Source organism: Budorcas taxicolor, chromosome 22 (assembly GCF_023091745.1).
Source record: "Budorcas taxicolor isolate Tak-1 chromosome 22, Takin1.1, whole genome shotgun sequence".
Taxonomy (NCBI): Eukaryota; Metazoa; Chordata; class Mammalia; order Artiodactyla; family Bovidae; genus Budorcas; species Budorcas taxicolor.
Window position 1 is genome coordinate 26,263,960 of NC_068931.1, and position 16,492 is coordinate 26,280,451.

The 16,492-nt window shown below is 44.7% G+C and overlaps 1 protein-coding gene across 1 annotated transcript in view; it reads right to left on the minus strand.

The window, feature by feature from the left end:
- Positions 1 to 15,473, minus strand: part of DSG2 (desmoglein 2) — a 49,075-nt gene extending 33,602 nt beyond the window's left edge. The window contains exons 1-2 of the mRNA XM_052660369.1: positions 15,400 to 15,473; positions 15,114 to 15,183 (exon numbers count right to left, since the gene is read on the minus strand). Of these exons, the coding sequence (XP_052516329.1) occupies positions 15,114 to 15,183; positions 15,400 to 15,473 (144 nt within the window). The remainder of the gene's footprint in view (positions 1 to 15,113; positions 15,184 to 15,399) is intronic.
- Positions 15,474 to 16,492: the final 1,019 nt, after the last annotated feature.

The window sequence follows — 16,492 nt, forward strand, 5'->3', positions numbered from 1 at the left end:
TTGTTTTTTTCATTGCCCATTGCTTCTCAAGGGGTTTTATCCCATTTACTTTTTACTGTTGTTACCTGCTTCTGCCATTGCAGCATTTGATTTTTGAGAATTTCCCTAAATTCTTTAATTGAAGTATTATCTGACATACAATATTGGTTTCCTCACACATTTCTTTTTAACTAAATTTTTAATTCAGGGCTATTTGTAGATTTACACAAATATTGTAGAGAGAGTACCAAGTGCCTTTATTCATTTTCCCCTAAAGTTAACATTTTAAATAACTGTGGTACATTTGTCAAAACTAAGAGCTCAACATTGGTACAGTTAACTAAACTCCATACTTCAGTCCTAAGAGCTCAACATTGCTACGGCTAACTAAACTCCACACTTCAGATTTCAGCATTTCCTCCATTAATGCCCCATGTTGCAGGAAGTTGTCATGCTTCCTTAATCCACTCTAGTCTGTGACCATTTATCAGGCTTTCCTTGTTTATGACCTTGACCGCTTTGAGGCCTTGACTCTGGCCAATTATCCTGCAGAGTATCTTCTTACTTGGATGTATCTGTTATTTTTCTTACATTTAGAACTGGGCGGTGTGTTTTTGTAAAGAATACCACAGAGTGGTGGTGAAGTGCCCTTTTCATCACAGCACATCGGGGTGCGTGATACCCACGCGACAGTATTTGTTAAAGCAGCCTTTGTAGGTTTCTCCTCTGTAAAGCTGCGACTCTCCCTTCACGTGCTGTATTCTTTGAAGTGAGTCATTGAGTCGAGCTCACCTCAGAGTGGAGATGCTGAATGGCCATATGCCGGAGGAGAGAGGTTAAGCTCTGCTTCACAGGTGCTGGGAATCTATGCTTGTTGTTTGGAATTCTTTTGTGAGAAAGATTTGTCTCTTTTTCTCTCTCATTTACTAATTCAATCATTTTTATCAGCTTGGACTCATGCATATTGATGTTACTCTGTGGGTTATAATCCAACACTATTTTATTTATTTTGTTGTTCCAATAGTTCCAGCTGTGGCCACTGGAACATCTTGACGGTTAAATTCTATGTCCCTCTGACACGTCCCCAAGCTTTGGTATTTGAACTCTTTCTTACTGTCTAGTATTACTAGATATTCCAGATCCATCTGGTATTTTCTCTGTCCCAGCTTTAGAATGAACCATTTCATCAGGAAGCCTTGATTTCTAATACTGAACGGTATTCAGAAGCCAAGATCTGGGTGTGTAGGTGTAGTACCTTACAATCTTGTTTCCAGTCTCCGCGCCACTTTTTAGGAGAGGGCATAAAGATAGGGCTTTTCTTCTGAACTTTGTTATTACTAGAGGCTGTTTTAATTATTTAGAGTAGCAAAAGTTTCATCTAAACCTAATTACCTCCCAAAGGCCCCAGCCTCAAATGCTATCACATTGGAAGTTAGGGCTTCCGCATATGAATTTGGGTTAGGACACAAACATTACATTTATAACAACGTGTAAGAGAATTCAGCCAATGAGATATCAAGGAGCTTCCAGAAGAAGATTCTTCCCTCTGATAAGAAAAAAACAAATGCACAGCCTCTCTTTGTACCTGCTTCTGGAGACTGCTGAGCAAGGATGTGATATTTGGAATGGCGAGGGCCACCTGTGACCATGAGCAGAAAGCTTATAAGATGGCAGAGAAGCCAAACTGAAACCATAACATCTTTGAGTTACAGGACTGCTCAAATATGGAACCAGCCCCTATCTCTGGACCATTTCTTATGAGATAATAAGTATTCTTTTTATTTAATCTTTTAGCTGGCTTTTGGTACTTATATCTGAAAGCAGCCTAATAACATCCATTTTGCAGAGTTATTATAAAAGTAGAAGAAATAATACATACATGTACTTATTGCAATGACTGGCACATAGCAGGCACTCAATGAACAGAATTATGATGCTATCTCCTCATTTCTAAGACTTGAATGAATTTTTCTCACCTTAAAATTTCAGAAATTTGGATTTAACCATGCCTTTAATTTTCCAAGCTCCCACCATATGCTAAATTAGAGTGTTTCTGTCCTCTTGGATTCTTACATGTTGGGAAGATGGACACAAATAGGGTGTGATAATAAGAGCTGTAAGGAAAATTCAAGCAAGTTCAGGGTGGCAGAGAGGATTTAGGACTTCAGGGAGGCTCTCAGAGGTTATATCTTTAGAGAGACTGGAATGGGATGAGACAGCAAGTCAGGCAGAGCCCTGCAAAAGGAACAGCCAGGCCAGGAGTGTGAGAGAGCACCATAGCGGTACTGCTAGGGGGAGGGAGTCGGTGCAAATCGTGTTGCGGTGCTGGTTATATTTCTTATCTGGCTGCTGTTTACGTGGTAGGCTCAATTTGTGAAAATCCAGTAATTCAGTATGCTTCCTTAAAAACTTACCAAAATAGATTTTGAAGCCCCTGGGGGCTCTGGTAAAGAATCAGCCTGCAAAGCAGGAGACCTGGGGTTTGATCCCTGGGTGGGGAAGATTCCCTGGAGAAGGAAATTGCAATCCATTCCAGTATTCTTGCCTGAAGAACTCCATGGACAGAGGAGGCTGGTGGGCTACAGTCCATGGGGTCACAAAGTCAGGCACGACCGACAACCGAGCGACAAACACTTAAAACTGAGGGTTTCTTGGAATCAACCTAATAGTTCTGCTATTTGCGTTTTAGAACCATTGACTGCAGTAGCCTATTTTCACAGACACTTAATAAAGAGGTGACAGACTGAGATATTTGCTCCACAGTTATGGTACAAAAACCCCAAGAGACCTGTACCAACGTTTTGTCAACTGTGGAACTCTGTGTGACTGAGATGGCTGAAATCTTAACTGTGGCTGCTGCTAAGTCGCTTCAGTTGTGTCCGACTCTGTGCGACCCCATAGACGGCAGCCCTACTACTCCTTCCTAAAGGAGATGGTTTGGACGTTTCCTTAGGGCTTGCACCTCATAGCACACACTCTTAAGTTCGAACAGTAGTTCTCAGTTGGGGGAGATTTGGTGCACACACACCCCAAACCCGCCCCCACCTCCCTGTGGACACCTGGGATATCTGGTAAAGTCTGGAGACGTTTTTGCTTATCGAAGCAGAGTTCTGTTTTGGGGGGGCTTGGGGTGGGGGAGTAGAGGAAGTGAGTGCTACTGACAACTATTGGGAAGAAGAGACCAGAGAAGCTGCTCAACCTCCTGCGATGCACAGGACAGCCCCTCCGCTAACACGGCTCTCTCTGGCTCTAAATGGCAAAGTGCCAAGCTTCAGAAACCCTAACTTAGACCATGTGTCTCTAATTCGAAGTTACCCCAGTAACTAGGGTCAAGTAGGTCATACAAGTTCTGGAGGACCATGAATTGATGGAAATTTCCAAACTGGTGCAGACAATATAAATGGACTAACTGATACACGCTGTCTTCTGTCCCGCATTTCTACTCCTTCCCACTTCTCTTTGAATAGTTTCAGTCCTGTAAGTTTGAGGGATGCCCTGTGGGGATGGTATGAAAGGATTTCAAGCATTAGAAGGATGTCTGGACAAAGCGGACACTATGGTTTCTCTCAACTATGAAATCTGTAACTTTTTTTTTTTTCTCACAAGGAACTTGGTGATTGAAAAATGTCACATATATGACATGCCTTCAGCATTTAAGACTGAAGAAGAAAAGTAAGCTTCTAGTTTCTGTAGCCAAACAAGTAGTGTTTTTAGATGAACCAGACACATCCTTCAAAAGATTCCCAATTTACTGATTTAGGAAAAAAAAAAATTCTATCGTTAGAAGAACCTATGCATCTTGTAAAAACTGGCCTTCTTGGTAACTGGAAAGAAAATGATTGTTTTTGTGTGTGTGTATATGTGTGTGCGTGCAAAGGAATGGGGGAAGGTCAGTTTTACAATCAATGCCTCTTTGTTCCGGAGGTCGGCACCTTTAGAAAAGACTTCCTTTTCTGAAGTCACCTTCATGAGCTTAACAAACAGAACCCGGGAGGACAAGTTTAACAAACAGAACCCAGGAGGACTTACAAGTCACTGGATGACAGCTGCTCCTGGCTAATAGACTATCGGCCTTAAGCAGATGATTTTTAAGCTTTCTGTTGTGATTCTTTGAGTCCATGGTTAGTTCAGTTCAGTTCAGTGGCTCAGTCGTGTCCGACTCTTTGCAACCCCATGAATCGCAGCATGCCAGGCTTCCCTGTCCATCACCAACTCCCGGGGTTCACTCAGACTCAAGTCCATCGAGTCAGTGATGCCATCCAGCCATCTCATCCTGGGTCGTCCCCTTCTCCTCCTGCCCCCAATCCCTCCCAGCATCAGAGTCTTTTCCAATGAGTCAACTCTTCGCATGAGGTGGCCAAAGTATTGGAGTTTCAGCTTCAGCATCAGTCCTTCCAAAGAACACCCAGGACTGATCTCCTTTAGAATGGACTGATTGGATCTCCTTGCAGTCCAAGGGACTCTCAAGAGTCTTCTCCAACACCACAGTTCAAAAGCCTCAATACTTCGGTGCTCAGCTTTCTTCACAGTCCAACTCTCACATCCATACATGACCACAGGAAAAACCATAGCCTTGACTAGACAGACCTTTGTTGGCAAAGTAATGTCTCTGCTTTTCAATATGCTATCTGGGTTGGTCATAACTTTCCTTCCAAGGAGTAAGCGTCTTTTAATTTCATGGCTGCAATCACCATCTGCAGTGATTCTGGAGCCCCAAAAAATAAAGTCTGACACTGTCTCCACTGTTTCCTCATCTATTTCCCATGAAGTGATGGGACCAGAAGCCATGATCTTTGTTTTCTGAATGTTGAGCTTTAAGCCAACTTTTTTGCTCTCCTCTTTCACTTTCATCAAGAGGCTTTTTAGTTCCTCTTCACTTTTTGCCATAAGGGTGGTGTCATCTGCATATCTGAGGTTATTATTTCTCCAGGCAATCTTGATTCCAGCTTGTGCTTCTTCCAGCCCAGCGTTTCTCATGATGTACTCTGCATAGAAGTTAAATAAGCAGGGTGACAATATACAGCCTTGACATACTCCTTTTCCTATTTGGAACCAGTCTGTTGCTCCATGTCCAGTTCTAACTGTTGCTTCCTGAGTCTGGTTAAGTGACCACTTAAACTTTAATATCTCAGACTAACCGATAACTTATTGCAGATGAGATGCAGAGGAGTACAAAGATGTTTAAAATATTGTTTTAACTTTGAGGCATTATAATGGCTTATTATTTCCATTCAGCCAGAAAGAACTGTAGCCTGCTTTAGAATGGTGGTCAATGGATGATGTTTGGGGACCCAAATAGAGGTGACCTAACATGCCTGCTGCTGCTCTTCCATCTCATGTCCACCACCCGACAGTCACAGAAACGCCTGTTACTTCCCTTTCTTATCCACCCTTCCAACCAGGCCGAGTGTTTTACAAATTCTGTTTCCTTTCTTCGAACACAAGGCAGAATCAGAAACTGCCTTTAGGGTCCCTGGCTTACACCCAACCCATTCTTAAAGTTTTCAGCTTTGGCTAAAACAATTTAAGGGAAATAAAATGAGATAAATAAAGGCCATGGATGCCATTTGTTTCCTCTGATCAGTTCAGTTCAGTCGCTCAGTTGTGTCTGACTTTGCGACCCCATGGACTGCAGCATGCCAGGCTTCTCTGTCCATCACCAACTCCCAGAACTTGCTCAAACTCATGTTCCTCAAGTTGGTGACGCCATCCAACCATCTCATCCTCTGTCATCCCCTTTTCCTCCCGCCTTCAATCTTTCCCAGCATCAGGGTCTTTTCAAATGAGTCAGTTCTTCACATCAGGTGGCCAAAGTATTGGAGCTTTAGCTTCTGCATCAGTCCTTCCCATGAATATTCAGGACTGTGCTCCTTTAGGATTGACTGGTTTGATCTCCTTGAGAGTCCAAGGGAAAACATAAATGTTTTCCAAGAATTTTAAAACAGAGAGTTAACAATGCTGTGCTACACTTGAGTTGTTAGATCATGTTGCAAACTGTCATTTCAAGGGAAGTTGTATAATCTTGGACAGCTCCTATTTTTAACTTGGCATAGACAAATTGAAGATCCCCAAAAGCCAACATTATTTTAGTTAGTGCCAATTTCCTTGGCCTCTAAAACATCTTTAAAAAATTAGAGTTACTAACAAATATTTAAATATGCTTTTTAATATTTAACTTTCTTTTCCATTCCCAATTATTTTCCAGGAGGGATGTTAATAAGCAGTGATTCTCAAGTATGAGTGGCATGTGAATCATCTTGTTAAAACAGAAGACTCCCGGGCCGCATAAAAGCAGTTTCTGATTCAGTAGGTCTGGGATGAGGCTTCCCAAGTAGCGCGGTGGTAAAGAACCCGCCTGCCAATGCAGGAGACATAGGAGACTCGGGTTCCATCCCTGGGTTGGGAAGATCCTGCGGAGGAGGGCACTGCAACCCCACTCCAATATTCTTGCCTGGAGAATCCCATGGACAGAGAAGGCTGGCAGACTATGGACCATATGATCGCAAAGAGTTGGACAGGAATGAAGCAACTTAGCATGCACACACCCAGGTCTGGAGTGGGGTATAAAAATCTGCATTTCCTACACAAGTTTCCAGGTAACGCTGATGCTGCTGGTCTAGGGACCACACTTGTGAAATCAACTGTGTAAAATCACAGAGTAGCAGGGGAATGAGAAGGAGAGCCTGCATAATTCACAGCCTGGATAAGGAGCCCTTAATTACAGAGATGCATGCAATAGTCTATTCCAAATAAGGACATTCAGCAACTGAATTATTCCCATCACAAGATTTTCCACTTCACAAGCAGTAATCAAATAGGCTACAAGATTGCCTTAAACGGTGTTCACACCTTTCTCCTGATTCATCTCTCTTCTTCTGGCTTACGTTTTACTGATCCTGAGAATTTATCATTTTTGAAATATTTTATCTACCATTGTATTGGTGTTTTCTATAGCTGCTACAAATGCTTTGAGAATCAGCACAATATAAGGAAACCTGTATAATGCATCTTTTCAGATATATCTATATAATACATAATTGCTGAGACATAAGTGACAGGCTGTTTCGACCTTTAGGCTGCAATGTACTCCTGAAAATGACACTAAAAATAGAATGGAGAAAACCAGATTCCCCCTGACCCCTCCTGCCCAGAAGCTTAAGAAAACCAAGAGCTTCAAGTTTTCCTTTTACATCACTAGATGGCACTGCTCTGTCAGTGAGTCAAACTGCAGGAATTGCCAAAAACTGCCCAACAGCACAACCCACTCCAGTGTTCTTGCCTGGAGAACCCCAGGGACGGTGGAGCCTGGTGGGCTGCCGTCTATGGGGTGGCACAGAGTCGGACACGACTGAAGCGGCTTAGCAGCAGCCCAACAACTGTCTCCAAGGTCCAAAGTGGAAAACAGGCTTTTCAATTGACTTCAAATAAGCAAACTGGCAAAACCCAACAGTGAAAAGCAATGATTTTAGAAAGCGGTGAGAATACTTCTGCAGGACAGTGAAATTAGGCAAATTTCAATGTATGTTTCTCCTTTTTTTCCCCTTTCTTGAATGATTCTATCTTGTAATGAAACTAAACCAATTATGTAATTCCATAAATTCAAGTCTTTCATATGACTAACTATGGGAAACTGCTTATTTTGGAGGTGGTGGTCTAACTATAGGAAGCTGCTACAGTGGAGGTGGTGGCCTCGCCTTTGGCTTGACAGAGAGGCATTTGGTGTCGGGGGTACCTGGGCTCTCCCCAGCTTCATGCATTAACAACAATCACCAAATCCCGCTACTGGCACATGGTGGTGGTGGTGTTCGGTCGCTAAGTCGTGTCCGACTCTGTGTCCCCATGGACTGCAGCACGCCAGGCTCCCCTTCACTATTTCCCAGAGCTTGCTCAAACTCATATGCATTCAGTCGGTGATGCCATCCAACCATCTCATCCGAAAAGAATCTGACATTTTTGCAGCACCCCGTGTTCAGTATGAAAAGGCACACAGTGGCTGCTCCAGAAACGTCAAATTGTTTTCCCTACACCTGACTTTCCCCTACTGTAGGCTCCACGATCGTGGGGCTGCTCACAAGCATCTAGAAGGCAGGTTGGCACACAGTGGAAGCACAGCTAGTAACTGCTGAATGTGTTCAAGTCGAACAAAAATTTACCCCTCACTCCATCCAGACATTAAAGATTTCTTCTAAACAAACGAAAGTCAGATTATTATTCCAACTTTGTCCAAACATAGAAAGATACATTAACTCTTAGGTTTTTAAAGGATTCTTCTGTGTCCAACGCATTGAGCTAGTTTATAGATAAATGGTACACTAATTCTATTTCAAAGAGGTTCAGTTTGTCAGGAGAGTAAAGTAGACATAGGGTTTCCCTAGTGGCTCAGACACTAAAGAATCTGCCTGCAATGGAGGAGACTGGGGTTGGATCCCTGAGTCAGGCCGATCCCCTGGAGAAGGGAATGGTTACCCACTCCAGTATTCTTGCCTAGAGAATATCACGGACAGAGGAGCCAGGTGGGCTACAGTCCACAGGGCTGCAAAGAGGTGGACACGACTGAGCAACTAACACACACTTTACTACAAGAGGTGGTTGTTGTTTATTTGCTTTGTGACCCCGTGGACTGTAGCCCGCCAGGCTCCTCTGTCCCTGGGACGTCCCAGGCAAGAATACTGGAGTGGGTTGCCATTTCCTTCTCCAACATTACTATAAGAGGTAGAACAACTTCATTGTGTGAATAACAGCTGCAAAAACAGTTCTGAGGAGCTCAGAAAAGGCAGAAAGGATCTCCTCTAGAGACTCTGGGAGAGGATGAGGGGAGGGAGCAGATGGGAGGTGGAAGGAAACAATCTGCTTTAAGGACTGTAGGTGTCAGAACAAGGAGAGGGCAAAGAACAAGAAAGGGTGGATTTTGACAGCCAGACCATATGAGCAGAAAATAAGGACAAAGCCTTGTGCTAAGATCTTCACAGATCCTATAAGAATGAACTTCCAAAGAGGGATTCTATGCATTCAGAGCTTCGAGATTTTTTGGCAGTACTGCAGGGCGGGAGCCAGGAGACGGTTTGAGGGTTAGGGTGTAAGCCAAGGGAGATGCAGTGAGGACCGGGAATGGGGTCCTGGCGCCCAGATGGATGGGTGGGTTGAGTGTTTATGGGGACCACATGAACCCCTGGCAATGCCCTGCGTGTCAAGGATAGGAGAAGGCGGCAGATGGTGTCAACATTTTAAGTGTGAGTAGCTAGAAGGATGCAGTTCTCAGAGCCCAGGTTGCAGAGATGCTAAGGCAGCATCCTGAGCATCCTCCTTTGAGTAGGGAGGTGACAGCAGACACTGGGCAGTGCAGCGCTGCGGCTCACAGCGAGGCAGGGGTCACGCGCAGGGTCCCCAGGGGGCACCCCGCCAGCCACTGCTGCCGCTGCCCACCTGTGGGTCGTAGGTCCAGCATGTCCTTCTGTGCTGGGTTGGAAAACCACGACAACCTCCCTGAGGTGAAGAGACCCCCGGCAGAGTACTATGCAAACAAAGGAAGGAGGAAATTAAAAGAAGAGCTGATTGGTTGGGAGCCTGTTATACAGAGAGAAGTCAGAAAGAGAAAACCAAATATTGTATATTACTGTATATATGTGGAATCTAGAAAAATGGGACTGACAAAAAAAAAAAAGAAAAATGGGACTGATGAACCTATTTGCGGGGCAGAAATAGAGGAAAGAGAATGGGTTTGCAGACATCATGAGGGAATGAGAGTGGGAAGTGAGAGAGTAGCAATGAAACACACATTACCATATGCAAAAGAGCTAACGGGAGGTTGCTGGAGAACACGGGGGACTCAACCCGGTGCTCTGTGACAACCTAGAGGGGGTGGGAGGAGGTTCAGGAGGGAGGGGACGGATGTATCCTTATGGCTGATATACGCTGTTGTATGGCAGAAACCAACACAACACTGTGAAGCAATTATCCTCCAATTAAAAATAAATTTTAAAAAATAAGGAAAAAAAAAAACGATGACTGGGCTGGGCCACTGGTGCCATTTCTTGGGGTCTAAGGAGACTGGATCTCTAACACGAGGCACTTTATAGGCCATCTATTTCAGTTGATTTAGTTTGTATCATAGGGAACTTGGAAAAATAGCGGGATGGAGGTATTTTAGAATAGGGAAAATTGGACCTCTCACTTCTCGTCTCCACCCAAATCTCCCTTCTCATTTTCCCATCAGCCAGGCAGTACCTGCTGGACTGATGAAAGGCATTCCCATGAAGGTGGGATTTTGAGACAAGACCTAGGGAAGTGTTTGGCACAGAGCAGGTAGGTGCTCAGCAATACCTGATGAGTAAATGAATGTATCAAGGCTTAATTTAATCAGCCTAGAGGATATTTGCATTTTAAAAAGAGGTAAGATGAATCCCTACTGAGAATCTCTCACAATCTATCACCATTTCTCACTGGGGGAGCTACTGGCATTTCTGATAGGCAAAGTCTTTTTGAGTGGCTAACTTTTTTCTTGAAGGTTCTGTGGATTGCTGGAAGTTTAGCATCCTGCGTTTGGAGTAGTAAATACCAGCAGCATTCTGTGCCCATCAGGCTCCTCTGTCTGTGGGATATCCCAGGCAAGAATACTGGAGTGGGTTGCCATTTCCTTCTCCAGGGGATCTTCCTGACCCGGGTATCAAACCTGTGTCTCCTGTGTTTGCTGCATCAGCAGGCAGATTCTTTGCCACTGCGCCTCCTGGGAAGTCCCTTGTTTCCAAACCAAGCCTCCTGCCACGCTGCACACTCCCTCCACTGTACTGCTTGGGCTTTTCTGCCAGCCTTAGATCACAGCTTCCCAAATTCTGAAAGATCTCTCTCTGGTTTTTTTCATAATGAGGCAAAATTATTTTTGCCTCATTATTAAATGAGTCGACTACAATCTCTTCTTTCTCCACCCTTTCATGACCAACTCAACCAACATTCATCTCTCCATTTTCTTAATGATTTGAACACCTCCCTAAAAACACTCACTTGTCAATAGATCTTTTGAGGCTTCCTTGGTACCAAGAAGGCTGCCGGCTCATCTTTCTGCATGTCCTTCTGTCCTGCATGCTGTGTTCCAGCTGCATGGACTCTGTTCAAGAAACCACGCACCCTTGTCTTCAGGCCTTTGCACAAGCTCTTCTCTCTACCTAGAAGCTTCTTCCCCCTTTTTCTCTTTGTATCATCTTAATGATTTATAATTACCCTCAGGTCTTTGCTGGACACTCAGTGCCAGGGCCCCTTCTGGAGGCTCCATGGCACCATGTGTACTGTTATCATTACTCTTTTTAGCATCACCATCTGGGGTTTTCCCATTTACTTTTTTACCAGACTGTAAGCATCATGAGGGCACAACACTTCTGGAGTTTTCTTCGTCTCCCAACATCTGATACATTGTCTAGACTGAGCAGGGAGCTGCTAACTGTGGTCACCTGTGGTTAGTTCTTAGCTAGTTTACTTTCTTGAGGGCATCGTTCATCTTATCATTAGACTATGGTATAAATCTTGATGTTCCAGCTTCTGTAACTCCAATCACCAAGCTTTACATATGATAAAAAATTTCAAAAAATTTAAAAAATAATTTGAAATCAACAAAACAGTGCAATGTAATATGTGGTATACATCTGAAACTTTAAGATAAACTTAACTAAGAAAATAATCTTCCGTCATATTTGGGGTATATGTTTAAAAAGTGTTATCAGCTGCTAAAATCTTTGGCACACTGAAAGATAGAAATAGCTGTATTTTTTGTTGTTGCTGCTGTTTATTAAGAAATATTAAAATTGATCTAAAGTACATTTATAATTTTAATTAAGGTCTCTGATTTTTACTGCAATTTGGCAGTTTTAAAAATACAAACCCTTATTCAATGTGTAATTTCTTTATCATATAAATGTTTGTATGCATTACTGATCAATAAACTATTTTGCAAAATTTAGACTGGTAATTCTCACTCTTATACCTGTCTGATAATTAAATTAACTGGAAAATATCTAAAGGCTTCCCTGATGGCTTAGACAGTAAAGAACCTGCCTGCAATGCAGGAGACCTGGGTTTGAACCCTGGGTCAGGAAGGTCCCCTGGAGGAGGAAATGGCAACCCACTCTAGTATTCTTGCCTGAAAAATCCCATGAACAGAGGAGCCTGGCAGGCTACAGTCCATGAGGTCACAGACTCAGATACAACTAAGTGAAATTTTCTAGCAATATCTATTTTTGGACTTTAGCCTTGGGGATTTTAATTTATCTCATCAGATATTTCTAATGATCAGGGAGAATTTAAACTCAATTATCATGTCTTTTTGCAAAGTAATTTCCCCTAATTTTATAACTAAAGAAATTTCTGTTAAACAGTTGCCATTTCCCATTAATTTTTAGGAACAAAAACAGATGTGAAATCATACATTTCTAAAAGTCCCTGGATATGATAATTTACTCTTATAAGCTTCAATACTTACCATCTCACATAGATTTTAATTTCTTCTAAAATCTGTCATCCACTTGCATATTAGAATCTGAAGCACAACTCCAGTGTTACTGATAATTTATAAGTAGTCACACCTACTTGTTACAAGTTAAATTATGTCTCTTAAAAGAAGATATATTGAAGTCTTAACCCCAGTACAGAATAGGACTTTATTTGGAAACAAGGTCTTTGCAGATTTAACCAAGTTGAGGTCACTAGTGTGAGTCCTGATATAGTTGTTGCTGTTGTTTAGTTGCTAAATTATTTCTGACTCTTGCAACCCCATGGACTATAGGTCACCAGGCTCCTCTGTCCATGGGATTTCCCAGGCAAGAATACTGGAGTGGGTTGCCATTTCCTTCTTCAGGGGATCTTCCCAGCCCAGGGTTCAAACCTGCCTTTCCTGCATCGGCAGGCACATTCTTTACCACTGAGCCACCAGGAAAGCCCTAAAGCTATGCTGTGGCTATGCTACTGTAGTGTCTTTCCTACATCCGTAATTCAAAGGAATACTAAATTTCAGTTAGATAACGAGACTGGACATGGAATTTATTCCCAGCCATGTCTAAGGACCTTCTGAATTCTCTCCATGGACCATTTGGAAGTCAGTAGATCCCATGTAAAGAACTCAAGGAAAGCAAAGGTTCTCTGACTTTATTTACAAAATTGCTTCTGTTTCCCATCTGACAGCAGAGTTGGGCTCTATTTGTGTGCTAGGTCTGTGAGTGCCACTCGGCACCTTGCTTCTGGTTTGTCTCTCGGAACTTCAGAAGAAAGTTAGAGACCACACATCACAGACTCAGAAGCTGAGGTTCAGCGTATGATCTAGCATGAACAATCAGCATTTACATGAGATTTGAAAGAAGTGAAGCAGAAGCCGTGTGTCTGCTCTTCTTGCTGGCAAGCACAGATGTGGATGGAGCTGGGTCTTTGCAGTCATCTTTCTCTAGCTCTAGGGTCCATCTAGTAAAATCCATATTAGATTCCTGAGTGCCAAGATGTAGGGTCCTGGGATATATCGGTGTTATACATCCTAGCAAACATGGCATGGTTCTGGAGCTGGCAACAGAAGTAACACCCCGATTTGTCTGTTTTCACATTGTGGGGTGGCAGTGTGGGTTCCTGATCATGGGAGAGGCAGCAGTTCCCTAAGTGCCTGGGCTTGGCTGTATGGCTCTGAAGCCATTACTGATAGCTCAGAATGGAGTGCTTCCTCAGTCTTTGTCACACCGATGCAATGGACACAATGCCCTTCCTGCTTTAACTAGCCAGAGTGAATTCTGTGATCTGCAACTGAACTCTGACCCACAGACACTACAATTTATATTCCTTTCCATAAAAGACCCGTGTCCTGGAGAACTACTTCTGTTGGAATACATGCTTCTCAAATATTCTTCCCTGAAATCTATAATTCCAACTTCAAACACATCAGGGGCAAAATGCTGAACTGCCCACTGATCTTTGATCAAATATAAACACACTCAAATTCGTATCATTTAAAGTACTACAGAAAATACAAAGAACTGTCCAAGAGTTTTGCTTATTCAATTAGTTATAATCACTTTTTAAAGAGGCAGTCAGTTCATGTCCAGTAAACAAAAGATACTGAATTGCTAGAGTAAAAAATATGCCAAAGTTATGTACCTATTTTTCTGTAAATGTACTTTAATTGGTCTGCTTGTTATACCACTTGAGGATAAAGGCAATTTCTTTTCTAGGATTTAATATTTAAACTTCAAACTGAGCCAGGTGCTATGCTAGCGTGATAATTTCCTTTAGCTAGGAAATACAATGAGGCGGGAACTAGTTGCTCTGTTATTCTGAAGGCCAGAAAGGAAACTGCAAATTATCTTTGAAAAGTTTTACTAACAAAATAAACTTGAATTGAACATCACCTCAACGACCTCAATGACTTGGGCAAGATGAAATAAAAAGCAGGAAAATTAAACGGTGTGACAAAGATCTGCAGGTCCTAAACAGCTCACAAGTGAGAATTCACTGAAACTCCTAGATTGTATTAGCCATGTTTCTTCTTATGTGATAAATATGTGTGCTGTTGTTCAGTCTGTAAGTTGTGTCCGACTTTGACATGAATACATACATATAAAACCCACAAGGGGAAAATGTCCTTCCTTCATTGTAATTCTGGGATAGAGAGAAGGCAATCTTTTGGAAGTTAGAACTTTTACTACAGAGAATGTACTTGCATTTTTTTATTTTTACCATTATATAAGAAAACAGAATATGATTTTGTACCTAATCTCTCTGAACACACATTTAAGTCTCTGTAAGGTGAAGGCAAGCCTATATTAGCAGGATAACTGTCACTTTATCAAAACCCATTTGGCAAGCCTCTTCCAGAGTCAAGTACGTCTCAGTCCTGTCCAACTCTTTGCGACCCCATGGACTGCAGTCCTCCAGGCTCTGCTATCCATGGGATTCTCTAGGCAAGAATACTGGAGTGGATTGCCATGCCGTCCTCCAGGGGATCTTTCTGACCAGGGTCTCCTAAATTGCAGGCGGATTCTTTACCGTTTAAGCCACCAGAGAAGCCAAACCCTTTAATTATGCGCAATTCCCTCAACAAACAGAAAAATGTATTTAAAAACCAATTCGAGTATAGGAGTAAAGCATAAGAAATGCAGATCTAGAGAGCGAACATTGTTTGCCAGTTTAATAACCTCCGAAAACCCCATTTGACTGTTGCGCTGCACGTCGACTTTCCGTAATCTTTTAAAGTGAAAAAAAAAAAAAAAACCTTAAAACGATTACATATGTTCATTACCTTCAATACTAGGCGATGTTTTATAACATCAACTTTGTGAACTTTAAGTTCTAGCTATAGGTGGGTGATTTGAAGCGTAACGTGGCTTTAAGAAAAAAACTAAACTCTGTAGAATACATTAGAGAAACTCTCTGGGGCCCCTTTCTGCAGTCTCAGAATACAGGTGTGTTCCCCAGGTCACTGCCGCGCTCGAGCGGCGGGAGCCCGGGGAGGTAGGCGCGGCCGCCGCCTCCATGTTGCGGTCGGAGGAGACTCGGGACAAAGGCCGGGTCACCAGGAAAGGTGTTCCCGCCTCAGGGCTCCCTGCACCCGCAGATCGCAGATCCAGAAACGTGCTGGGGCCTGTGTGCGACCGCAAGAGAAACGGAACGGCAGCCCGGTTCCCACCGGCCGCCCGGCCCCAGCGGAGCCGCAGGGTCCCCGCTCGCGGCCGCCTGCCCGGCCCTCTCCCACCTCGGGGCACAAAGAGGGATCGCCGGGCGCGCCAGCCCTCCCCCGGCGGAAGCGGGCAGGTCGAGGCGCGGGCCCTGTGCCCGGCGCCGCCCCGGCCCCCGTGCCGCCAGGCTCGCCGCACTTACCAGGAAAAGCAGCAGCGCGCCCTCCGCGCCCCGCGCCATCGCGCCTCCGCCGCCAGCTCCCCGCGTCCCCGCGCGCGCGCGCCGGCTCCTCCCCGGCGCCCCCGCCCCAAGGGTCCCCTCCCCGCCGGCGGCCGCCCGGCCCTGCCCAGAGGGGCGGCTCCAGGTGTGGCCTCCGCTAGAAAATGGAGCCCTGAGCCGGACCGAGCGGCTCGGGCCGAGGTGGGAATGGCGCGGAGGAGGGAGGCGCCGGGGGGACGCCCGCCCCGCGCCGCACGCGCACCTGGAGCCGCGACGCCCCGGGCTGGGAACTCCGAGCGACCGGCCCCGCCCCGCCGCCTCCCCTCCCCGAGCCCCTCTCCGCCGGGGGCGGCCGGCTCCCTGCGCCCGGGGCCGCCGTGATGAGGTGCGCTGGGTGGCCGCGCGCGGGGCCCAGGTGGCGCCGAGGAGAAGGACGAGCGACGCGCGGACCCGTGTCCTCCCCGCGTCCTCCGCGCGGCCTGCTGTCCGGGGCCAGCTCTCCGGGAGCGAAGGTTCTGGAGCCGGATTCCGGTGGTGGTCTCCGTGAAGGCTTCTCACCTCCTTCCCACGGCCCCTTCCCACAGGTTTGCCGCTTGTCTGACTCAGGGAAAAACAGTTATTAGAAGAATCACAAAGGATCCCAAGGAACGGTTGTTGT